This window comes from Lentinus tigrinus (assembly GCF_003813185.1).
Source record: "Lentinus tigrinus ALCF2SS1-7 unplaced genomic scaffold L226scaffold_9, whole genome shotgun sequence".
Lineage (NCBI taxonomy): Eukaryota > Fungi > Basidiomycota > Agaricomycetes > Polyporales > Polyporaceae > Lentinus > Lentinus tigrinus.
The window spans coordinates 889,484-912,975 of record NW_027137918.1 but is presented as its reverse complement, the minus strand read 5'-3'; the positions used below and the strand labels follow the sequence as shown (position 1 = coordinate 912,975).

The window sequence follows — 23,492 nt, the reverse complement described above, 5'->3', positions numbered from 1 at the left end:
CGGACGACTTGTAGTACTTAGTACTTTGTATTGACATATCAGTACGTTCACTAAGCACCGAGCCTCTCGTAGTAGACGGTGACCTCCAAGCCACGAGAGTTTTCCTGGTGCCACACAGCAACGTTGAGAACAGTATCGCAGACACGCACCAACCAGGTCCTGCTGTCCATGGCTCGACGCCAAGCGATCCCATAGAAACAGAGGTAAGAGTCAAGACAGGGCTGAGAGCACGTACATATCTATCCAGATCCAGTATACGACGCCTCTATTAAGCAAGCGGGATATGTAGATGATGCAACGATAGTAGGCAGCAGGTAGCGCGAGAGCAGACATAGTACGGGTTGGGGAGGGGGGGGGAGAGATGATGAATGGGTAGGTGTGGGAAAAGGTATCGCAATGGAGATCGTAGTAATGGTACAGATGCGTCGATGCGGTAGATGATGCAACAAAGAAATGGGACGATGCAGATGGTGGAGGACCTCCGCCACAGTGAAACAAGAGCGCTAAACCCCCTCGTCCCATGGGCGGCGATCCGCGAGGCAGAGATAAGGCAAGAGGCTGGGGGACCCAAGGTCAGATAGCATAGGAATAGAGATGCAACCTCATCAGAGGTTAACACGTCAGGCGCAAGCGAGATATGAAGCAAGAGGCGGGGAAAGATACAAAGGCGTAAGTCCGTGAACTGTTCCCCGAGGGCCAACGACTACTCGTCGACCGCGCGAGAGGACATAACAGACACGTCAAAACGTGCGTGCGATAAACTCATCGTTCGCCGTTTAGCCGTGTATGGTCGTATCTGTTTCTTCGTGCGTGTGTCGTGGAGTGATTCGTGGCGTCGGAGGTGCAGTCTCTGCCGCGCTCTCGTAAGCGTCTTCGCGTCCGCTCAGGTCGAACTGCGAATCGTACGCCGACGGGGTGTGCAGCGACTCTTCGGCAGTTGCATAAGACATGTATGAGCTGGCGCGAGACGTGGCGCGAGCGGGGAACGAGCCTGCGGTAGGTGTGGCAGCAAATGCGGCCTTGAACGCTGAGGGCGGTGCATTGGACGTCGTCTGAGGCGCTGAAGGCTGGGCTGAAAGGGAGTCGCTTGCAGAGGGTGCTGGTTGTACAGGCGGAGAAGAAGACGGAGGTGCAGTGTTGGAGGGCTCTACGTATTCGGATGAGCTGACAGCTGGAGGCGGAGCAGTCGACGTCGGGCTAGTAGCAGGGATACTCTCTACCGGACCAGGGGACGAAGGCGACGCTGGCTCAGGAACGAGTACAGCATTCGGAGCCGCAGTCACTGGGCTGTCCACCTCCTCGACATCCGTAAGTACGTGAGGCTCTGCGACGGGCTCCTCCTGCTCAGCGTCTCTTGATGAACTGGCTGCTGCTCCGCTGGCATGACCATCCTCGTCTCCGTCTCCATGGGAAGAGCCAGAGTTTGGACTGTCCCTCCCGGGTGGCGGTGAAGAAGATCCAGACGGACCGGCACCACTGCCACTGGGTCCAGCAACCTCCTCGAAGCCCGGGGGAGGCTCCAGATCGATCCTGGACGACGACGCAGCATACGCAATGGCATCCGCACCATACGGCTTTCCGAAGCGCATGAAACTCTCCCGACTGGCGATGAGGCGGAGCTGGTCGGGAGTCGGGCCACCTTTAGGGTACGTTAGCTCCGTCTTCACGAGCGTGTGGGTGAGGGGCGACGAGATGGAGTGCAGACTGAGCATCGACGGCGACGTCAACGCCTCCGCGCCGCTCAGGTTTCCGTTCGACCTCGTGCGAGACAGAAGGCTGAACATCGAGCCAGATCCGGAGTGCGAAGGCTGGTGGCGAATCATGCGACTACGACGCTGTTCTGGAGCCTGGACAGACATGACGGACGGGCCAGATCCCTCGCGGGTGTGTCCGCTGCTGCTGCGAGGCTCTGGTGAGGCTGCGGGAGGAGGGCTCGTCGCGGACGGGCCACGGGAATGACGAGGATTGAAAATGGATGCGAACACTGAACGACGGCGCGTCGAACCAGATCGCTCAGTAGGAGATGCTGTGGCAGGTGCTGCGGTAGCGGGCGGATAGGAAGGGGGCATCGCATTGGCGGGTTCGTCATTCAGTATGACTGTCTCGTATGGAGGCGCATCATCAAGATAGTGTTGAGAGCTGTCCTCCGCCGAGCTGATCGCACTGTCGAAGCTTGCCCGAGTGGCCATGCCAGGGTGGTCAGGACTCAGATGCTGTCGCGAGTCCAGGTCACCGCCATGAAGTAGAGGCACATCGTTGGATGTGGGCGGCACAGGCGCGTACATCGTCGGCGGATGAGTTAGGTCGAGCGATCCATCCGGCGTATCGGCGCCATGCTCGTCCACCGGAGGCATCTCCACTGTGATGGGAATGTCGTCCTCCATCCCGTCCGCACCCCTGGATCATGATGTCAGCAACCATTCGAAGAGCGGCGAGGGGGTGTCGTGAGCAAGATCAGAGTAAAAGCGCTCGAGAATACAAGCAAGCAACTCAAAGCCTCCACGAAGGTACACCTCTACCAGACCGCAGAGTTGTCTGCATCTGTCATATCACGAGATCCGGTCACAAGAGTCAAAGACGCTACGCCCGCCAGGGCAGGAAGGGAAGTTCGAGTGAAGCGTGCCACTGCGGTCGCGATAACGTCCCCGGCTTGTCCTCTGAACTGCTTGTAATTGGCAGTCCCCCTCGGAAGCTCGGCTGACAACACTTCTGATGTAGGCACGCGTAGAGACTTCCTTGACCTGGTCCCCCCCTCACGCACATTCTGTCCATTATCACGACATTTCACAGATATTTAGGGCATATGCCACAGCTGCTCTGCAGACACTCTGCGCTCATTACGGTACTTAAAGGCACGGCAGCCTGCCAGCTTGTCATAACAAGATCCGGATATAAGCGGCAAAACGCCACTTCTGTCGGAACGCTCGCAATAGTTCCCGCATTGTCTGCTAGAGTGCTTGCAGATAACGTTCGGCATCAATACTGCAAGGCACCCTGGACAGCCTCGCCAGACCGGAGAAGCTCGGATTTGGCAAGGACACTAGATCGCTCATTCTCCCCTAGACAGTACTTCACTGAGAGACTCGTGAAGATAGCTATATGCACCTAGATGGCGCATATAGCCACCCCAAGTCATCCCTGGAGTAAGGTAGAAAGGATTTTGCGACGGGCGGGGCAGTATACGAGCTCAAATGTCACGAAAGAGGACACAATGAAACAAGTAGTGCGATGCTCACCTAACGATGACAATCTCCTGCTCTCCGGGCTCCTTCATGTATGCCGGCAACGAGTGCGTAGAGATCTGGCTTGGTGTACGCCTTGTCCGTCTAGGCCTCCTGGACCTGTTCGTGCCCGAGTTGTTCGCGGTGGTGCTGTTCCCGCGCTGGGAGCCCACGAGCTGGTCTGCCGTTATCTCGCGAGCACCACTGGCAGGCGTCGTCCCCGTCGTCACGCCCGCCGCCTGCGCCGCTCCGTTACCCCAGCTGAGCAACGCGCTCCTCCGGAGCCTGCGGCCACTGCATGCGACGATGGTCCCGATGATGAAGAGTGCTGCGATTACCACAAGCGGGATCTAGAAGGCGCGTACGCGAGCAATCAGAGATGACGCCACGGGCTTGAATACAGCCTGGGGAGCAGGCTGTATGCCGCATATACGCACCCATATTTGCGGCTGTATGCTCATGGGACCTGAGCCGCCTGAGTCTCCATCGCTCGCTCTTGGGAGTAGGAGAGATGGTGCAGCGAGAGCCGTACCCATGCATGACGATGTCACGAGTGCGATGAGGACATGGATGCTGTACATGGCCGTGACCAGCAGTGAAGCGGACGGCGGCGAGCGTTGAGAGGGTGTGCGGAACGTTACAGACGAGCAAGTCGCGTAAAGGCAGTCAAAGCAGTAGATTGGGTGGAAGAAAGGGGAAGAAGGGAAAGCGGGGATTGCGGGAAGGAAGGAAAGATGCAAGACCAGGCAGTACGCACGAGCGCTGTCAGGCTGGGTGGTGACACATCCTATTTCAGTCATGCCCCTGGCGCGTCCTGTGCTGGATTTCTTGTCTCGAGTGGTCCAAGACAATTGGGGTTACTGCGCAACTATCTTCAGATTCCGTCAAGCAACGACGTAGAGTTCAACTAGAGTTTGCCAAGACAAAAAGCTATATGGCACGATACAAAAGAGCGAAGGTAATGTCCGATGCACGCCGTCATCGTGGGTATAGTACAGAACAAGATAGAGGGACTCGGGAGCTGGAGGGGCATAGACGATGGTATAATACAGCAGTCTGAGCGGGGAAAAGGGGGTGCTTAGAATGTTATGCTACGCATATTGAGATTACGCGTCATCGCGTTCAGAACGGGACCGGGCCATCGGGTTGTCCGACCACGATCGCGAGAGTAGGTCAAGCATCGACGCCGACGCAGAGTGCGACGACCGATGGAAAGGACGCGGCGAGGGAGGTGATGGGGAGGGCACACGTCCAATGGTAGTGGGCATGGATGGAAGTCCAGACACCGAAGCGCCGCGTATGCGGGAGCGATTCGCACTAGCACCATGGCTGTGGAACAAGGAGATGAACTGGAACCGCCTGCGTGGCGACTCTGCACCCTCCGAAATAGGGCTGGGAGGATTGGACGATCCTTGAGCGCTGCCAGCGCTGAAGGGGGTGGACGGATTCACTGCACCGGACCTCCCAGGTATGTTGAGTGCGGGGGAGCGCACAGGAGACACAGCGGGGGAAGCGGGAAGGGGGATGCTGGCCGCCGTTGCGAGTAGGTCCGGTGTGGTCATCGTCATCGCAGCCTCGTAAGAGGGAACCTCGTCGGGCTCCGGCATAGGGACGCTCAATGTGCGCAGCGTTGAGGCCGGTATGGGAATCGGTGATATCGCATCCAACGGACGGAGGTGCCGACCGAAGTCCGAACTCTCCGTCTCCCTCAGGACGGGAGATGACGGGCTTGCTGCAAGAGGGAGACCGTGGGCGAGGCTGGGGGAGCCTTCGTCCACTGGGGTCATCACTGTGATAGTAATCTCATCCTCTAGCTCCTCGGCGCCGCTGAGAAACGGTCAGAGGTTGCACACGACATGTCCGCCTATGTTCAGAACTCACCGGCCAATCACCACTTCGGATTCCCCCGGTTCCTTGGTGTACATAGGTAGCGTGCGGGTGGATCCTTGACTATTACTCCGCTGCACCTGTCCCGACCGGGGACCTCGACCCCTAGCGGTGGTCGACGAACTAGCATCCGGAGTTGGGCTGACGGCACTGCTCCCACCACTCGAAGCCCCAGCTGTGACTGGACGCCCACCACGGATGCCATGCGAGCCCGGGCGCAAGCCGGAAGCGGGACTCACTGAGGGACTCACAGATATGGTGCTTCCCCCGGCACTCCTCCCGCTACTCGAACTGGAAGCTAGGCCGGGACCAGCGAGCTCTTCGGCCGAGATTACATGTGGAACGCCCCTGCGACTCGACGAGCGTGGCCGAGGGCCATTCGCGCTACTTGACGCACGCAGGCTTTCCGTGCTGAGCGTTATCGCTCGACTCCGCGCCTTGGCCGCCTGGAGAGTGCGCAGCGGCACCCCAGTTCTTAAGACTTCATCTGCCGTTACCCGGGCCCGAATCGGTGCAGCAGCCTGTCGTGGCGAGGGTGCTCGTGGGGCTGGACGAGGAGGGGTGGGTCGGGCAGGCGTACGCGATGGCTGAGAGCGTGCAGATGGTCCGGCGATCGTCAAACTCGTCCCGAGGAGCTGCTCGACAGTAATCACTCTCGATGCGCTTTTCCCGGGTTTGTAAGGTCGTGCGCGTGTCAGATCTGAGCCAAGGAGTTGGTCTGCGGTCAGTTCAAGGCGAGTGACGCGCGAGCGACTTGAACCAGTGGCCATGGGCAGGAGATGTGAGAGGATGGTGGGCGTTCAGAAGGAGAAGCAGAAAGGAGGAAAGGAGACTGAAATGGAGGTTATAAGTCGACTTGCTTGTGGTCGTGTGAGATAGGCTTGCTACGAGCACAGAGAAGGACAGGAGAGGAATGACCGGAATGGCGGGGTATATGATGGGTATCGAGAGCAAGCTCGGCGCAAGGAGTCGTGATTATTATTACTCCATCGCAAGCGCTGAGCGAGCGTTCGGATAATATGCAGTCCACGATCTGTGATCCGTCGATGGACGATCGAATGCCTTCGAAAGCCCGACGAAGCTCAAGCTGTGCTCCTCCACCAACTCACGCGAGCTTTCGGAAGGTCTCGGAATGTGGATGCCGGTACACGCTGAACAAGGTGCACGGACGCAGCATAGATATTTGTAGCAAGGACTCGGAGAGAGCCCGAGAGATATGCAGACGCGATAGTCAACAACTCTGCCAAGCAAGCTGCCAAGCACGACTGCGCGTGGATTGACTTTCAGGAACCGCGCGGCGCGCTCTAGGAGGCTATGCGTCATTCAGTTGGCTAGCGCGTTCCGGGGGATAGATACACCAACTCCTGGCATCAGGTGTGCAGTTCAGTTTCCACCGCATTGAACGACCAAACAAAGTAGGCAAAGATTTTTGAAAAGATGTATACGCACCTCGTCGTGGCCGATGGACAGGTCTCATGGTGAGAGGAGCAGTCGGTTCTGCGGTTCTGGGGTGGTGGTAGAGACTCGAGAGTGCAAGAGCGTCGACACCCACTCGTTATATATACTGGGTTGAGACGATGACGACGCATTGCCGGGCCATGCCGGCCACAGATCGGTTCCCTAAGTACCCCTAACATGAGCTGAGCGAGGACAACAGCAGCACGCGAACCTGGCCAAGGCAACCTGTAAACAACCAGCAATATTGATGCAGATGCGCGTCGATGAGATAAACATATATACATATACCATGCGATCATCAACAGGATAACCACTCAAAGATCCGCAAAGAAAGCAGGCTCGGCTTCGACCTCGTTCCTTCCCTTCTTGCGCCGCTGCAGAGGATCCTTCTCCTTCTTGCGTTTTCGTTTCCTGGGCTCAGGCTCAGGCTCCTCATCGCTCGATCCGTCCTTCCCTTCGCCTCCATCGTCCTCCGACTCGTTGCCAGGAGGTACGTCCGCAGACGCTACCGGCCCCGCGGTCTGTTCTGTTTTCTCAGCATCGCTGTCGGAACCATCGCCTCCACCCTCCGCCTCGCTATCGTCACCAGAACCGTCTTGCTCACTGTTTTCATCCTCTTCATCCTCAAAAACCTCCTGGAGGTCAGTTAGCTTGAGGACTTCTTCGTGCCCGACGCTGCCGACCCAGCGTCCTTCTCCGTTCATGTCGACTGCTATGCGCTCGATCGGGAAGTCGCCATGGTCTGCGACGACTCCGAGGAGCTTGGTTGGGAAGAGCTGGACGGCGCGCAGGATTCCGTCAGACGAGCCAGTGAGGATTGTCGACTGCGAGTTCGGATACCGCGACGGTATGGCGCAAAGCACGTCGATGGATGCAGGGTGGCTAACAACACCGCGAAGTGTGAGAGTATGGAGAAAGCAAGGCATAGGGTCCTTACCCTGGTAGACGGTCCACGCAGTCACCCCAACCGCTCTTACGATTAAATATTGACAATATGCCGACCTGCGTACCGACGACAATTTTCTGGCCGCTATGACGGCATTTGAGTATGCTAAGGACGAGAAGAGGGCATAGAACGTACCCCTTAATGGCCAATATTGACAGCAACTCGTCTTCTTGGTCCTCTGACTGAGCGACGGGCTCCATCTTTTTGGAACGGACGTCCATTACGGACAAAGTACCGTCTCCACTAGGGCCATGTTAGCTCGCCTTCCGGGTAGAGAGGACGGAAGGGGATGTAGCACACGCACCTGGTCGCAACTAATTGCTTTTTGTCGTCTAACCACAGAAAATCCGAGATGAAGTCAAAGTGATGGGTGTACTTGCGCACGGCATCCTGTTTTCGGGGATCCCAGAGCTACGACACAGGCTAAGGACGCGAATTATATCCGGACTAAGTTCGACGCACCTTGATAACTCCATCATCATCCCCCGACGCCAATAGATGCGGCAGCACTCGCTTCATGCGGTTTATCGGAACACTTGCAGCCACTGTCCAGGTCGGCGAAACTGCGCGCGAAAGACGAGACAAGCGGACTCACTCATGTGCCGCGGCGCGGGTCTCGACTACCTCCCCCGTCCCAACATCTATAGTGCTGTCATATTCATATTGAATGAACGAAGAAGTTCCTCTGAATATGGTGCGGACGTACTGGATAGCCTTCCCTTTCCCCGCAGCCCACAACTGCGAGCCGTCTGCGCTCACGGCGAGAGTCCTACATGACCGTTTGGACGGCCGGACGGAGAACTTCTCCTCGTAGTTGCCTTGTTCGTCATACGTGAAAGCCTTCACTGTTCCTGTCAGAAGCCCGCCGAACACAAGAGGCCGTTCTGGATGAAAAGCAAGGTCGAATATCTGCGCGCCGACAGGTATGTCAGGCATCGCAGTGGGACTGGTGAAGTGATTAGCTTGACTGTTTGAGCAAGACCAAGAGGAATGTCAAAATCGGGGATGCGGACCACCAGGTACCCGATCAGGGTGTTAAGGGTCCTTGTAGGCCGGCTGAGGAAAAAGGGCCCAACCGGGAATTGAACCCGGGACCCCGTGCACTCTCAGGTACTCAATGTACCGGGTAAACCACCCGAAGCACGTATCATACTACTAGACCATTGGGCCGTGGTGTCGTGTGTTTGAAATAATAACTGATAACCTTTCACGTTCAAAAGTAAGTAACCATCATTACTGGGTGTTGTTACTTTTATCCCTATGTTGAGACTTACTCGGGACTAGTAACAACCATTGGCCTAGCGCAGCACTTCTATCACTGTACCTTGCCTCTACCTTGCCTCCATCTTCTTCAGCTCACCGTTGTCTACACCGCCGCCGCCTTGTTGCTCTCATCGAGCCATCCGTCGTTCACTCGCATGGAATGAAACCGTTCTCTGCTCTCTCTGCTCTCCTCGTCACCGCTAGGCTATGTCTCGCTGAGGTCCTCTCGGTTAGGTCTGGCGCTGGGCAGGATGTCTCTACTCATGTCAACGTTGTGCGGGATAGTCGGACGTACGGAGGGAACGAGGAGCTGGAGCTGTTGGACATCGTCCTTGTTGCGTCCGTCGACGGTAAGCTGCATGCGCTGAACCGTACGTCGGGAGCGTCGCTGTGGTCCATGGCGTCCGCCGGCACTGCCCCGGCTGCGTTCGGTCCTCTCGTGCGCACAGAACACCCCGACGTCGACCCAGATCTCACCGACGAAGACGATGCTAGTCGGGAGATCTATGTCATCGAGCCGCAGTCGGGAGACATCTATGTCATGTCTTCCCCAGACAGCCCCCTGCAACGCCTTCCCTTCACTATGTCTCAGCTCGTCGACATGTCTCCATTCAGCTTCGCGGGAGACGAGGACAGACGTCTCTTCGTAGGGAAGAAGGAGAGCTCATTGTTGTTGATCGAACTGGAGACGGGGAGAATCAAGGCTACCGTGGATCCTACATGTCCCTGGCAGCCGTTCGAGGACCTCACCGAGACGTCACAAGACATTGATTTGGACGAGCTCGAAGGCTCCAAGCCTCCCAAACAGAAGCCAAAGGAGGTGTTCATAGGGCGTACAGGTAAGCGTACCTTCCACGTTGGTGTGAAAGGTCTAGAAGGCTAATAATATTCAGACTACCACCTCGCCATCCATACCCGCCCGACCTCGTCCTCTGGCAGTAAACCCCATGTCCAGAGACTGTCCTTCTCTACCTATGGCCCCAACAACCAGGATCATGTTCTCCAATCACTATACCAGCGGACTGCCGATAATGCTTATATCCAGTCTTTACCCACGGGCAAGATCATTTCGTTCAAGACCGCCGCTCCAGAGACGTCCGACTCTACTTCCAACTCTGAGCTCATGTGGTACCACGAGTTCTCGAATCCCATGTACGTCATCGTCCGTCTTTGTGCTCGCAGGCAGCTCACAAGGTTGCCAGTGTCGCGACCCTTGACGTCCTATGCTCTCCCAAGCGCGAGAATCCATTCGTTCTCGTACAACCCCAACCCCGCCTGCAGGAGATCCTCCCATCTGTTGACCTGACCTCCGCAGCAAAGCATCAACGACTGCCGAACCTCGACGCCGCATACGTCGGACTTGTGGAAGAGACTGGGTCCCTCTACGCCATGAGCCCAGACCGCTTCCCCCTCGTTGTCTTTGGTGACTCGAACGAGGACAGGCGTTCTATCGATCCTCCCCCCGGCTCGGTCTTCAACCCCACGTACGAGTACGGCAAGGATTTCCCAGCCAATCTCGACAGCGTCGCGCGGATAGCAAAGGCCAAACGGCTCCGTGAGATGTGCAAGAACGGTGCTCTTGACGTGCGCTGCCTCACGGGTGTCCGCAAGCTCGGCTCGGACAGCCAGTCGCGGCTCAGCCGATTGCTCGATGGCGCACCGTCCGTCATGCCCCCACCCTCACCCCCGTATTCCAACTCAAACAACGTGGAAGTGCAGGAGGAGCCTCGAATACCGGATTCACAGACACCGGACGCCGGGAATGCGTCCGTCAGGCCTCCTCCCGCATGGAACAACGTCTCGGAGACACCTCGCATAGAGGACAGTTCATCGACCCGCCTCCTGGGAATGAGCCCGTCTACACAGGCGTTCTCGGCCTTCGCACTCTGTGCGATTGTGTTGCTCGTGTGGATGTCTGTCCGGAAGTTTTTGACGCCGTCTCTTCCCGCCCCGGTGCAGGTGTCCATCCCTGCACCGCCCCCAGAAGTCAGCGACGTCACCACGAAGCCTGTCGAGGAATCGTCCGACCCTGCAGACCCCCCAGAAAAGGTGGCTAATGGGCATGCAGAGCCGCCTGCTGAGGAGGCGCAGATTCCACCCGAGCCTTCGCCTGTGCCTGTGAAGAAGGTGCTCTTTGCGCCGGAGGCTCTTGAGTCTCTTCCGGATGCGGCGGATGGGGATGATACGGAAAAGGATGTCGATAATGGTGATACGCCCGGGAAGCGCAAGGGCATCCGTGTCCGGAGGAAGAGGGGCAAGAAGAATAAGGGCGTCACAATCGCTGTGCCTGCGGATGAGGCCGAGGAAGCTGAAGCGATACCTGAGGCTCCGAAGGATGCCGCCCCTACCATTCTCCTTGCTCCCCCAACGCCCTCTGTTCCTGTCACCCCGACATTAGTGGTATCTGATACCGTGCTTGGTAAGTGTTTCCATCACTGTAATTAGTTTGCTTGTGCTGACGTGGCGGAACAGGGATGGGTTCACACGGCACGGTCGTGTTCAAGGGGTCACTGCAAGGACGGGCGGTGGCTGTGAAGCGCATGCTCGCGGACTTTGTCACCCTCGCCTCGCGCGAAGTGAACGTATTGCAAGAGTCTGACGACCACCCGAACGTCATCCGGTACTACTACCAAGAGGCGCATGCCAACTTCCTCTACATCGCGCTCGAGCTCTGCCCGGCCTCGCTCGCAGACATCATCGAGCGTCCGGACCAGTTCCGGGACATCGTGGTCGCGTTCGAGCCAAAGCGCGCCCTGCGCCAGATCACCGCCGGCCTGCGGCACCTGCATGCGCTCAAGATCATTCACCGCGACATCAAGCCGCAGAACATCCTCGTGTCATATGCCAAGAAGGGCGTGGGTGAGAACGCGGGCCACCGGATGCTCATCTCGGACTTTGGGCTGTGCAGGAAGCTCGAGTACGACCAGACGAGTTTCATGCCAACCGCGCATGGGTCCATGGCTGCGGGCACTGTTGGCTGGCGCGCGCCCGAGATCCTCAGGGGCGAAGTCAAGCTGACCGACTCAGGCGACGAGTCGCAGTCGTCGAGAGGAAGTGTCAACGGGTCCACTCCTGTTGGTACCCCGACTGGCAAGCCGACGAAGTTGACCAGATCGGTCGATATCTTCGCGCTTGGCTGTCTGTACTACTACGTGCTGACGAACGGGCTCCATCCGTTTGGAGACCGGTTCGAGAGGGACTTCAACATTGTCAAGAACGCGAAGAACCTAGAAGGCTTGGAAAGGTTCGGAGAGGAGGGCGCGGAGGGTGTAGACCTCATCACGAAGATGCTGAGTCCAGAGGCCTACGACAGGTGTGTGGTGCTGTGGCTATCTATCTGGATGACGAGTCTGATTGGACGCGTCGCAGACCGGATGCGAGTACATGCTTACTCCACCCGTACTTCTGGAACCCCGGCAAGCGGCTCACGTTCCTGCAGGACGCGTCCGACCGGTTCGAGATCATGTGTCGTGACCCGAAGGATGCGAACCTCCTCGCGCTCGAGAAGGGCGCGTATGATGTCGTCGGCGCAGACTGGCACTCGCGGCTAGACAAGCTGTTCATAGAAAACCTGGGCAAGTTCCGGAAGTATGATGGGAAGTCCGTACAGGATCTCCTTCGTGCGTTGCGGAACAAGGTGTGTCGTTACCATACTTGTCACAATTGAAGGAACACTGACAAGGGTCGGCAGAAACACCACTACCAAGACCTCCCCGACAATGTCAAGCGGCTGCTTGGGTCCATGCCAGAGGGCTTCCTCGCGTACTTCACGCGCCGCTTCCCTCGCCTCTTCCTCCATGTCCACGACGTCATCTCACACTCATCCCTCCGCACCGAGTCGATGTTCCGCACGTACTACCAGCTTAGCGACTAGCCCTAAGCGTTTCATCCGCGTCCCCATGCTCTCACTCCTCATCTCCTGCATCTCTCTTACCCACATCTGGACCGCATCTGTCGCACACACATCTATTTTGCTTGTTTATTCGTCATACTGCTAAGTACTGTATCTGTATCGCATCGCTGTGCTGTCTTGGGGGTCCCTGCTGAAGCCACCCACTAATACTGTACCTGGTATCACTGCTGTCGTACGGAGTCTGGAATGTAGATATTTCGTCTTGCCGAGGATTGGTGTAGCACGCATGCATGTCTCGTTCCGCGCGGGCGGCCGTGCATGCAGCATGATATCGCGGAAGCGTACCTCGACGCTGTCCGCCTGTCCGGGGGCGCTCGGGACGGATCATATCTGCTCACGACGCGCCTCTGCATCGTCGACTCGTCCGTTGGTCTTGAACCACCATGATCTCTAGGCGTGCTCTCTCCTCGCTGCGCCGTGCGCCGCTTGCTCGAGGCCTGTCGTCTAGGGCGTCAACCATCCTCCATGCTTTAGATATTCACTCAGAGACTGAGCTCGAGGGTGTGTACGACGGCGACTGGACAGGGTCTGGCGAGATACTGGAGAGCGTCTGCCCGACGACCGGAGAGGTCCTCGCGCGCGTGAAGTCGGTATGTTACACGTCGTGTGTTGAAGGACTGTGAACGCGTTGCTCATCGTGTACGGCACCCCAGGCGACGCCCGCAGAGGTCGAGCGTGCCCTGGAGCGCAGCCGGGAGGCGTACAAGGTGTTGAGGACAGTGCCTGCACCCAAGAGGGGAGAGATTTTGAGGCAGATACGAGAGGCGCTCTCTGCGAAGGTACGTATTACTTTCTGGCTCCTCCGCGCATGGTGGAAGTAGATTGAATGCGCGCGTGTATAGCGTGATGACCTCGGAGCCTTGATTTCGTTGGAGATGGGCAAGATTCGGACGGAAGGGGAGGGTGAGGTGCAGGAGTTCGTGGACATCGTGAGTTGCCTCTACAATCCTTCAAGCCTCCCCAATCTGAACTGCCCAGGCGGACTATGGCGTTGGATTGTCCAGGATGATGAATGGCAGAGTCGTCTCGTCCGAACGACCTGGTCATAGTATCCTTGAAGGTGCGATAGCGTGTTCTGAGGCCACTATTGTTTGCAAGCTCATCCCACCACAGTGCCCAATCCTCTTGGAGTTGTTGCAGTCCTGTCAGCATTCAACTTCCCCGTAGCCGTGTACGGATGGAACTTGGCCCTATCGCTTGCCGCGGGCAACGCGACGCTCTGGAAGCCTGCACCGAGCACGCCGCTCTGCTCCATCGCGGTGACGAAGATTGTCTCCAGCGTGCTGGAGAAGAACGGCGTTCCTGGCGCGGCTGCGGGTCTGGTCACGGGAGGAAAGGCTGTCGGCGAGGCCGTTGTGGGAAGCTCAGACGTCGACATGGTCTCGTTCACGGGTAGTGAGGCAGTCGGTCGCGAGGTTGGCAAGGTTGTGCAGGGTCGCTTCGGCAAAGTGCTCCTCGAACTGGGAGGCAACAACGGTATGCCTCACCCGAATATTGCAAGCTATTGCTCATATTGAGTCTGTCGCAGCTGCCGTCGTCATGCCTGATGCGGACCTGAACATGGCCGTGCCTGCCGTCTTCTTCGGAGCGGTCGGCACCGCTGGGCAGCGCTGCACTTCAACACGCCGCCTGTACCTGCAGTCCTCCATTGTGCAGAAATTCCTCTCGCGCCTCGAGGGGCTCTACCAGTCTGTTCGCCCCGGCGACCCGCTCGATCGCTCGACACTCCTTGGGCCCCTGCACACACGTGCAGCTGTGAATATCTACCACGATGCCGTCGACCATCTGCTGAAGACCGGAGCTGAGATCCTCACCGGGGGTGCACCCTACAAAGACCTGCCCGCACCGCTCAATGGCGGCAACTTCGTGATGCCGACCATCGCAATCCCGCAGGAGGTGAACGTGAAAGACCGCGTCTGGAGCACGGAGACCTTCGCACCCGTGCTCACCGTGGGCGTTTTCGACGAGCTCGAACAGGCGATTGAGTGGAACAATGGCGTGCCCCAGGGTCTGAGCAGCAGTCTCTGGACGCGCGACATTCGCAACGTCGGGAAGTGGATCGGACCTGCTGGTTCGGACGCAGGCATTGTCAATGTGAGTGTATCGTCATCGTTGAGAGAATTTAGGCCTTACTGATGGGCTGTCTCACTATAGGTCAACGTGGGCACGAGCGGCGCTGAAATCGGCGCAGCATTCGGAGGTAACAAGGTATGTGGTCCATTGTATGCGTCCGTAGAGTCGTCGACCTGATCATGACCTTTGAACTCTCGTCAGAGCACGGGCTGGGGCCGCGAATCCGGTGGAGATGCGTGGAAGCAGTATGTGCGCTGGAGTGCGTGCACCCTCAACTTCTCGGACGAGGCGCCTCTCGCACAAGGAGTACAGTTCTCTAATACCGCATAGCTCGGTGCGGATAGATCTGGACAGGACGGACCGGAAGAGCACCTGTATCATAGTAGTTCCTCTGGCACCACATCTATACCTATCAAAATCCTTGTGCAGCCGCTGGGTAGCAATCCCACAGACTAAGTCGAACGGGTCTCATTCGATATGCATTGTGTGATGAGCCGTTGAGTCAGCCGTCCAGGCGGCGACCCCTCCCCGACCACCTCATAATATGACATTGATCCTTGACCCAGACACGAGTGCGCCAGCGCTGTAATCAACACACCGGGGGAACCGAGACATGGGGACTCGTAGAGTCCTATCCTGGATATCATGCTTTGCCAGTATACATATATACATTCAAGGCATACGATGGCAGACAGATGGCACATTATCTCAACGCGGCTTCGGGCTTGAATACTCGCTCCAACATATATCTGTCGTGCTCTTTCGTGATCAGCGCACCGGGCTCAGCGGGCCAAGGAACGTCCTCGGCGAGATCATCCGGGCAACGCGCTACTCCCTCTATCCCTGCCCAGTCAAAGTCAATGAGGCGAATATGCCCGTCCCTGTCCACCAGGATGTTCTGCCATCGCAAGTCACCATGCACCATCCCTTGGCTGTGCAGCAACGCAATCGCATCTCGAAGTTTGTCGCGCAGCGGCTTTCGCGCGATTTCCCAGAGAATGAGTCCCTCAGGACAAAACTCCGTCACGACCATCTGCATGCGTGTGTACCCAGGAAATTCTGTGTAGGGTGAACCGCAGTAGACCAGGTCTGGGGCGCAATTAGCCTCAGCAAGGAAGCGGTGTGCCTCAGCGCAATAGCGTGGGGTGAACTTGACAGCGAACGCGTGGTCACGCTTGGCGGCGAATGCGAGGAAGACTTTGTCATGCGGCTCGATTCGGCGGAAATAGCAGAAGCCGACTATGGCCCCCGTCTGATCTTGGACGGAGGTAGTGGCGGGATGGAGGCGATCGTAGAATTGGGGGAATACAGAAGCCAGGACCGTCTTCCGGTACCATTCCTGTAGGTGCGACACAGATTGTCGGAGGGCCCAGAGAAGGCGAGCTAATGTACCAAAGGCCGAAGGGTCGATGATGTTGGTGAACGTGATGCACGCTTGCGTCAGCCCCTGGAATACCCACTTGTGGGTGAATGCGGACCCATACACGCTGAGGGACGAGCTCGAGAACATGACGACAAAGATAGGACAACAGTTCGCGCTATAAACCCATTTTCTCTACACAGGAATCAGTGTACAGCGTCTGCGGGGAGGTATGATCATACGCACATGTTGTTTATCCCAAGTCTCATCGCATGCACGGATGGCGGATTCAACCGCATTATCCCCTCCAGTAGGACTCGATTCCAGGTCTGGTTGGAAGACAAGGAAGGGCGCGGATACCTTGATATCCTCATCTTCTATCCGGTAGTACATCGAGATCACGCCATTGTGATCAACGCGATACACGTCTTCTCGGGCAGGCTGGAGTAGTTCTGTGAATGCTAGCCCAAAAGCCTTCACGTCCCGTAGATCTGTAGACACGTTGATGAGCCTGTCCCCTACGAACCGAGAAGCACGCGCTATGAATGCCTCGTCCTCGTGATGCGACGCGCCATAGCTGAGGCTTAGGAAGTAGGCAAAAGACGGGCTGAGCAGCTCAAGGTGGTCGGTACGACAGTGGCTCGAGCCCGACGCAGGGCTCACTTCCGATGGTTGCATCGCAGAGGACAGACCGAATGACCGATCCCTGCTGCAAGCATCGGCATTCTGAAAGCCAGTGGCCAAGTCCACAGACTTGGTCTGTTCACCATTCGTCAAGCGATCGACGGGATCGGTCGTCGTCGCGACATTTTTGACCACTTTCTCCGTGGGCACGGTCACAAGTGGCCGGTCTTTCAACACATTACACACAGCGTCACGGAGCGAGACAGTAATGATACTCACCGGGAAGCCCAATAATCAAGTAAATATGGCCTCGATGCATCTCTCCTACAACTTCAGACAGCTCTGTAGTGGTGCCAATCCTCCGGGGATGACATATGTCGATACGGTCGCGCAGGCGCAACCTGAACGTGTCCTCGGGTTCGTACGCCATTCCGTCCCTCTGAAGAACGTTCTGTTAGGGCAATAAAATAATAAAATGTAATGGCGTACCACATAGTATATGTTCAGTTGCGCTGAACTGATCCCCGAAGGGAGGAGGCCCTGCAAGCATTCGGTGGATACCGCGGACCGCAGCTCCCCTGCTGTGCGATGCAAGTCGAACCGATTTGCCCATAAAGATCCAGCAATATCCGAATAGACAAAGAGAGGTTTTCCTGCCCTCGCGGCAGTTGCGGTGGAGACACTGGCTGGATGGTGAGGTGGGGATGCTAACACAGTTATCTCAAAACACTGCAACTTGGCGCATAGTTCGGGTGTGAACAGATCTATATAGAACGCGATAGAGTGCATCAGCAGTTCTCTGGCACACAATTGCAGTACATTTATATACCTATTAAACCGACACATAAGAGGTTGTAAAGCGGCTGCACTTCAATTGAGTTTTCTGGAGCACGGGGCGTCTAACCGGTTGCGTCGGCGGGGTCCGAACTGACGCCGACGGAGCAGACTTGACCTCGTACTTCTCCTCGACCACGCCAAGTGATGGCTTTTGTCGAGTTACCTGGTGAACTTTTGTCCTGTATTCTTTTGTTCCTGGACTTCCGCGATGTGCTCCGCTGTCGAGGGGTGAGGACTACTACAGCTCTTTGCCTCATTGCCAAGACAACGAATGATGCAAGTTCCAGGTGTGCACCAGGCTGAAGGATGCCGTAGATGGCGACGTCCACATGCAGTACAAGATCGAGCTGGCTGCCGTAGGGATGGAAGACGGACCCTATAGCGCCCTTAATGTCTCTCAACGCCTCGCGATGCTGAAAGAGAGGCATGACGCATGGAACACGCTTTCGTGGCGATCTCACGAAGACATCCCGGCGCCGAAGAACTGCCCTTTCTTCCAAGAGTTCCACGGCGGTGTCTTCGCCCGACAGGAAAACGACAGGACGCTGTACTTCTCGCAGCTCCCATCGCATATCAGGGGCATTGGAAAGGCTGAATGGACCGTGGATATAGGAGTTAGATTCGATGTGTTCGGCACGGACCCTGCGCAAGACCTTCTTGTGATAGTCCAGGACGTGGAGGAAGAAGAGTGCGTTCCTTGATCTGTATGCCTCCGTATGCTATCATTGACGCTCCCTGGCTTATCAGCATAGTTACGTTGTGTTGCGTACATCTGAGGTCCTTGACTACTGGAAGTGCGCATACAATGCCTTAGCAGCCATTGCTTGTGGTTGAACCTGTTGCCGACTTCAGCGCATGCTGGATAAAAACGTCCGGAGATCACCTGGCGGTACTCTGGTCGAGCAGGGATAACGATGATGAGGAATTCGTGGCCCAGTTGGTGGTTTGGAACTGGAAGACCGGCATTACGATTCTGGTAAGGGTCCAAGGGATATCACAGCTTCTTGTGAAGGTACCATACTAACACCCGCCCAGCACGTTATGGGAGACAACATAAATTCGTTTGTGTTCTTGACTCCCAGCTACATCTTGCTCCTTGCAAATCATCATTCCATACATATTGATTCCATCGCCTTCACCCCCTGCTTGATTGTCCTCGATCTTCAACAAACTCCTCGTCCCAGCGAGCCCATCTTCTTGACGGAGCTCGGATACCTCTGCGCGTTCAGCTATCCCGTCCTGGATGTCGAGTCCACCATTCCTAGCATGACGTTGCGTGCCGATCTTGGTCCTGGCTGTACCCATTCTCCTTCCGTGGCGGTGCCCTTCTCAGTCTCGCGGAACGATCGTCTTCTCGTCGTGACGCTAGAGGTTCTCCACAGGAGACCCGACATGACGACCCTTCTCTCGTTCATCCCTTCCTCGACGCTCCTCTCCCTGATTGAAACGCTACCTCCCAGCGGCAGAAGAGGCCACTCCTTCGCATGGCAGGAGTGGGGCCCCGCTGGATCCCGTTTTCATTCCGCATCGTCGAGATTCTCTACCGACGGGTCTTGCTATGACTACGTGAACGGGGCCGCCTTCGCCCAGCACTTTCAAATACCGTCGTATCACTCGCGGCTCATTATTGAGCTCTACGACTTCAACCAGCTCGCGTGCCGAAGGATGCACTCGTCTGTGGGGAAGAGGGCCGGAGCAGAGACGGACAGGAGCATGGTTGTGACTGAGCCTACGGTGTTAGTGGGTCCTGGGAGGCATATCTTCGAACAGGAGGTCACGACGTCCTGTCCGTACATCCGGAGACAAGTGGTGCTGTTCGACCAGAAGAACGACTTCATCGCGTTGCTGCTCGGAGAAGACTCGCTCATCCTCGTGTCCAATGTGAGTGCTCAGCTTTCTCCACATGGCTTGGCCGTATTAAGGTAAAACGCCGCAGAAGGAGATCTCGAAGCCGTTCTACCGAGTCCTGACCTTTTGACTTCGTATGGCTCGATTGGCTTGTGTTCGAAGTCGTATGTGTATGCTGCAGCATCTGGGAGCAGCGTTCGCATGGAAATTCCTCCACGTGGTGTAGCCAAAGAATCAAGCATACGGTGCATGCGTCAGGGCCGCGTGCAAGACTACCAGTGCATTATTCGACCATAACACAGCATAGGTCCTGATAGAACATGTGTTACAATATAAGATACAAAGTGTGCGTGGCAGGGGATTCGGAATTGTGTGCAGAAGAGCCGATCGTGAGAGCAATGTACTACTAGTAGAGGTAGAGAGGCACGGTAAAGGGCAAGGCAGGGGCACAAGCCGGACAGCGACAGCAGGGTATCCGATGCAAATGATACCGACGTATAAACATAAGAGAGAGTAGCTCTAGTTGAGAGTCCCACGACACTTTGCGGAACCGCAAAGGCAGGGTATCTTGTCCTGTTCAATAGGGAAATGATAATCTGCGCGAGAAGTCTTGGGTCAGGAATCCCGCCGAACAGTCCTACAGACGAGAGCTACGCACCATAAGTGATCTCACTGCCAAGCTCAATATCCTGCTTCGCGTATATCACAATTTTCTTCTCGCCACTGATCGTGATAATCTTCGCCGTGCAGTTGGGGTCGCAAGAATGATTGATGAGACGACTGCATGGATGTCAGCATCGCGCACGCATATATACGACCGTGAAACATACCCAAGGTTACCCTTCTTCGTCGCATCCACCACTAGGTCTTCGTCGATACGGAACAGGTAACTGCTACCAATACCCTGCCGCTCATATGCCTTCTCGCGCTTGTCTGCCACCTGCGCGCGGATGACCTCGCCGACGTACTCGATGACAAGATCGCCACGATTGATCTTCTCCATCGCGTACAGACCCCAATCGTGGATAGGAGACCGCGCGAACCGCAGGTGCTTCTTCCGCGTCTGGAGCTGGTTGTACTTGACAGAGTCCGGAGCCGCCGCCTCGCCCTTGGACAGAGCCATGGCACGCTGGACCTGGTTCATCTCCTCGAGACCTTGCGCGCGCCGACGGGCGTTGGCGCGATTGGAACGCGAGGTTGCGATGGCCTTTGGTGGTGGTGGAGCGTTCTCGGCTTCCGTATTGATGGTAGCAGTCATACCACGCAAGGCGTACTGAGCGACATAGGAGGACTTCTCCGTATGTGGAATCTTGTAGTACCCTTCTGTGCGTGCCGAGCCCGTGAGGTGCTTACGGAACGGCCTCGGGCCCTCGGTCTCAAGCTCCTCGATCTCCTCTGCCGGAGCGGTCTTGCCGAACAGCATACGCTCCAGCGCAAGCTTGGCGAAGTACATGTCTTCGTCATCCTCACAGATGCCTTCGGATATGGGATCTATGGGAGGGACGTCGGGGAGAGCAACTGGAGGAGGAACAATGGGAGAGAGTACAGGCGAAGGGGAGTAGTCGTAAGGGGTGACGCGCACTTGAGCAACAGAAGGCTGTTCGAAAGGCAGACCATCTGGCAGCACTTCGTGAACGACCTCGTCCTCGAAGACGCTCGTCTGCCTTGAGTCTTGGACGGTATCGACCACCGTGACCTTCTTGACCTTCTTGGGGCGCGGCACAGGCTTGGCCTTCTTCTTGACCGGCACCTCGATGTCGCTGGCCTCCGACATTGCGCGCTTGCGCGGCTGAGGCACCGTGGGCACGAGCGTGACATCCTCGTCCTCCGACTCTATGACCTTCTCCTCGACGACGACCTTCTTCGACTTCTTCAGCTTCTTCTTCGGCCTTTCCACCACAAGCTCCTCCTCCTCCTCTACCTTGTCTGAGACCGCGACAGTCTCTGTTGAGACAGCTGGGGTGAGCTCCTCCCTCACGCGCTTCTTCCGGAACGACAGCCCGCGGAGCCCGTTGCGGTCGAGGTACTTCGGGTCAAGCCCGTCATGAACCTCAGCGACATGACCGTCCGCGCCGGCCGCGTGCACGATACGTGATCCCGCCTTCCCTCGCTGCTCGATGACCATCCGCGCGACGCGCGGTGCCACGACACGCTCGATGACGTCCTTCTCGAGCATCTTGCGAAGCTCGGCGAAGAGGGTGCTCTCCGCCTGCTCCAGCATCTCCTCATCTGTCCATTTCGTCTTGTGAGCAAGCGGGACGTGCGTCGGCGCGGGACGAGCAGTGACCGTGACCATGTGGTTCGCGAGCGTACGCCTTGTCAACTTGACCACGGCCTGCGCACGACGTGCCGAGTCGGCAGTCTTGAAGGTCACATACCAGCTATGCCGGTCACGGATAATCTTTGTGCACACAATATAGGTTAACATCTGCAGGGTATGAGAGGACTTTGTGACGCACCTGATCAACCGGGAACTCCGCCATAAACATCCTCACAGCGTCCTCCCCAACATTCCCCACGTCTCCGTCAATCGCGATGTGCTCATACCCATTCTGCGCCAACGCTGCCTTCACCGCAGCGTAGTCTACCCTCTTCGCGTCCTTGCCGAAAGGCCTTCTTGACACAGGCGACGGAGAGCGCGACGGTAGGAACGGCATCGTTGGCATAGTAGGGATCGGCATGGGCATACTCACCGCATTGAGACCAAACTGCAGGCTGGGGGGAAGTACTGGACCGTTCTCGATACCGTTGGGGAACAGATGGATGGGAGGGTGGATGTTCTGCGGTGGGACAGCGCGTAGCACGTGCATGCCCCGGCCGCGAAACGCAGCGTTCTGTGGCTTGCGGATGCGCGCGGGATGTGCAGGGCCGTTGCGCGGCCCTGTGGGCGTTCCGCTGGGTAGTGGGCTCGCCTTGCCGTGCATAGGGGCGGGCGAGTTGGACATCGACATGGGTGTGAGCCCTTGTGGACGCATCGGAAGGTGCGCACTAGGTGGTGGAGGACGAGGAACGTGATGAGACGATCTGGGCGGAACCTGCATGTTCTGCATGTTCTGCATACTTTGCAGGCCCTGAAGACCCTGGAGGCCATTGCGCCAAGGATTGTTAGAGTGCACGGGCGGTACTGGCGTATGACTGGCACTGGAGGTGGGGGTGGACTTCAAGGCTGCCGCAGCTTTCTCTTCCTTCTCCTTCTTGCGCTTCTCCTCTCGTTCTCGTCTCCTCCGGTTGTCGAGCTCGGTCATAACAGCCTTGAGGAGCTTGCCCTCGCGATCCGAAACGACTCGCAATTCTTCTGCTTCGCCGCTCCCCGGGATTGCCAGTGCGACAGAAAGCTTCTTGCCGTGCTGACTTTCTATGCACTTCTTTGCCTCCTCCTGCGTCGCGAACCGGATCGAGACGATGCCGAGAGAAGCGCCACTCAACTTGTCGATTTGTGGCTCGAACGACATGATCGTACCGTACATCTCGAAATGTCTGCGTACGTGCTGATTTGACATGAGCGGTGGGAGTCCGAGTATGAGGACAGTTGTCGGCTCTGGCCCAACCGAGTTGGTGTCATGCTATTGACGATCAACGTTAACCTCAAGCAGAATGACTACCAGAAACTTTGCGCACCTCATACTTGCACTGGTACAAGTCGGTCCTCAATGGGCGCTGCGTAGGTAGCTTCTTAACCTTGGTTTCCTTACGAGGATCTCGGACGACAGCCTCGTGCTCTCCATCAATCACCTCGCCATCGTAACGCAGGATGATTTCCTTGCCCTTGCCCTTCCCTTTAACCCGAGGTTCATCGCCCTGATCCATGCCCTTCTCCCGCAGCTTCTCCGCGAGCGCCCGGTACTGCCCCTCGCGATCCTTGTCGACAGCGTAATCGAAGAGCACCTTCCAATTCTTACCAGGCGGGAACACAGAACGAGCCGGTGGCCATGGTGGCGGAGGAGGCAGCGAATACAGTACAGGCGATGGCGGCCGAGGTGGGGGAGGTTCGGTCGGTGGCGGCGGTGGCGGAGGAGTTGGGAAGCGTTCTGCTCTCGGCCCTGTAGGGATTTGTCCTGGAAA

At 57.0% G+C, this 23,492-nt stretch overlaps 8 protein-coding genes and 1 non-coding gene across 9 annotated transcripts; 3 read left to right on the top strand and 6 right to left on the bottom strand.

The window, feature by feature from the left end:
* Window positions 1-776: 776 nt before the first annotated feature.
* L226DRAFT_570273 (uncharacterized protein) lies at window positions 777-3,802 on the bottom strand (the record flags this gene model as incomplete). The annotated part of the gene is made up of 3 exons (XM_067684418.1): window positions 777-2,397; window positions 3,237-3,571; window positions 3,659-3,802. 3 exons carry the CDS (start codon window positions 3,800-3,802, stop codon window positions 777-779), a joined length of 2,100 nt encoding a protein of 699 aa, XP_067536634.1.
* A 282-nt stretch (window positions 3,803-4,084) lies between these two features.
* Window positions 4,085-5,983, bottom strand: L226DRAFT_395923 (uncharacterized protein). Its single transcript, XM_067674524.1, has 2 exons — window positions 5,103-5,983; window positions 4,085-5,048 (listed from the first exon to the last, which is right to left on the bottom strand). The coding sequence occupies exons 1-2, from the start codon at window positions 5,876-5,878 to the stop codon at window positions 4,328-4,330; spliced, it is 1,497 nt and encodes a 498-aa protein (XP_067536633.1). The 5' UTR covers window positions 5,879-5,983; the 3' UTR covers window positions 4,085-4,327.
* Window positions 5,984-6,880: 897 nt separating this feature from the next.
* On the bottom strand, window positions 6,881-8,448 carry L226DRAFT_545213 (WD40 repeat-like protein; the record flags this gene model as incomplete). Its single annotated transcript, XM_067682331.1, has 7 exons — window positions 6,881-7,448; window positions 7,504-7,596; window positions 7,648-7,755; window positions 7,817-7,923; window positions 7,975-8,047; window positions 8,108-8,161; window positions 8,219-8,448. The coding sequence occupies 7 exons, from the start codon at window positions 8,446-8,448 to the stop codon at window positions 6,881-6,883; spliced, it is 1,233 nt and encodes a 410-aa protein (XP_067536632.1).
* A 131-nt stretch (window positions 8,449-8,579) lies between these two features.
* Window positions 8,580-8,682, bottom strand: L226DRAFT_t92. The gene has a single exon. It is a non-coding gene; the product is annotated as a tRNA-Pro (tRNA).
* Window positions 8,683-8,813: 131 nt separating this feature from the next.
* L226DRAFT_506860 (uncharacterized protein) lies at window positions 8,814-12,914 on the top strand. The gene is made up of 6 exons (XM_067678102.1): window positions 8,814-9,614; window positions 9,669-9,927; window positions 9,978-11,194; window positions 11,248-12,088; window positions 12,145-12,412; window positions 12,467-12,914. Exons 1-6 carry the CDS (start codon window positions 8,936-8,938, stop codon window positions 12,647-12,649), a joined length of 3,447 nt encoding a protein of 1,148 aa, XP_067536631.1. The 5' UTR covers window positions 8,814-8,935; the 3' UTR covers window positions 12,650-12,914.
* Window positions 12,915-13,057: 143 nt separating this feature from the next.
* Window positions 13,058-15,229, top strand: L226DRAFT_506856 (NAD-aldehyde dehydrogenase). Its single transcript, XM_067678101.1, has 8 exons — window positions 13,058-13,278; window positions 13,342-13,467; window positions 13,531-13,617; window positions 13,667-13,748; window positions 13,802-14,164; window positions 14,217-14,782; window positions 14,843-14,896; window positions 14,963-15,229. The coding sequence occupies exons 1-8, from the start codon at window positions 13,072-13,074 to the stop codon at window positions 15,089-15,091; spliced, it is 1,614 nt and encodes a 537-aa protein (XP_067536630.1). The 5' UTR covers window positions 13,058-13,071; the 3' UTR covers window positions 15,092-15,229.
* Window positions 15,230-15,464: 235 nt separating this feature from the next.
* L226DRAFT_612305 (uncharacterized protein) lies at window positions 15,465-17,513 on the bottom strand (the record flags this gene model as incomplete). Its single annotated transcript, XM_067686377.1, has 4 exons — window positions 17,235-17,513; window positions 17,025-17,184; window positions 16,368-16,612; window positions 15,465-16,316 (listed from the first exon to the last, which is right to left on the bottom strand). The coding sequence occupies exons 2-4, from the start codon at window positions 17,173-17,175 to the stop codon at window positions 15,465-15,467; spliced, it is 1,248 nt and encodes a 415-aa protein (XP_067536629.1). The 5' UTR covers window positions 17,176-17,184; window positions 17,235-17,513.
* Window positions 17,514-17,911: 398 nt separating this feature from the next.
* Window positions 17,912-19,560, top strand: L226DRAFT_570267 (uncharacterized protein; the record flags this gene model as incomplete). Its single annotated transcript, XM_067684417.1, has 5 exons — window positions 17,912-18,270; window positions 18,335-18,376; window positions 18,435-18,558; window positions 18,618-19,463; window positions 19,519-19,560. 5 exons carry the CDS (start codon window positions 17,912-17,914, stop codon window positions 19,558-19,560), a joined length of 1,413 nt encoding a protein of 470 aa, XP_067536628.1.
* Window positions 19,561-19,949: 389 nt separating this feature from the next.
* L226DRAFT_461347 (uncharacterized protein) lies at window positions 19,950-23,237 on the bottom strand (the record flags this gene model as incomplete). Its single annotated transcript, XM_067675643.1, has 5 exons — window positions 19,950-20,026; window positions 20,089-20,210; window positions 20,261-21,831; window positions 21,890-22,993; window positions 23,049-23,237. The coding sequence occupies 5 exons, from the start codon at window positions 23,235-23,237 to the stop codon at window positions 19,950-19,952; spliced, it is 3,063 nt and encodes a 1,020-aa protein (XP_067536627.1).
* Window positions 23,238-23,492: the final 255 nt, after the last annotated feature.

Bases quoted from the DNA above. Each gene is read 5' to 3' on its own strand.
- L226DRAFT_395923 (XM_067674524.1), bottom strand. From the start codon at position 5,878: ATGGCCACTGGTTCAAGTCGCTCGCGCGTCACTCGCCTTGAACTGACC. The intron at 5,049-5,102 runs GTGAGTTCTGAA...ACCGTTTCTCAG, and splicing joins TCCGAAGTGGTGATTGGCCG to CGGCGCCGAGGAGCTAGAGG.
- L226DRAFT_506860 (XM_067678102.1), top strand. From the start codon at position 8,936: ATGAAACCGTTCTCTGCTCTCTCTGCTCTCCTCGTCACCGCTAGGCTA. The intron at 11,195-11,247 runs GTAAGTGTTTCC...GTGGCGGAACAG, and splicing joins GGTATCTGATACCGTGCTTG to GGATGGGTTCACACGGCACG. The intron at 12,089-12,144 runs GTGTGTGGTGCT...GACGCGTCGCAG, and splicing joins AGTCCAGAGGCCTACGACAG to ACCGGATGCGAGTACATGCT.
- L226DRAFT_506856 (XM_067678101.1), top strand. From the start codon at position 13,072: ATGATCTCTAGGCGTGCTCTCTCCTCGCTGCGCCGTGCGCCGCTTGCT. The intron at 13,618-13,666 runs GTGAGTTGCCTC...TGAACTGCCCAG, and splicing joins TGCAGGAGTTCGTGGACATC to GCGGACTATGGCGTTGGATT. The intron at 14,165-14,216 runs GTATGCCTCACC...AGTCTGTCGCAG, and splicing joins CGAACTGGGAGGCAACAACG to CTGCCGTCGTCATGCCTGAT.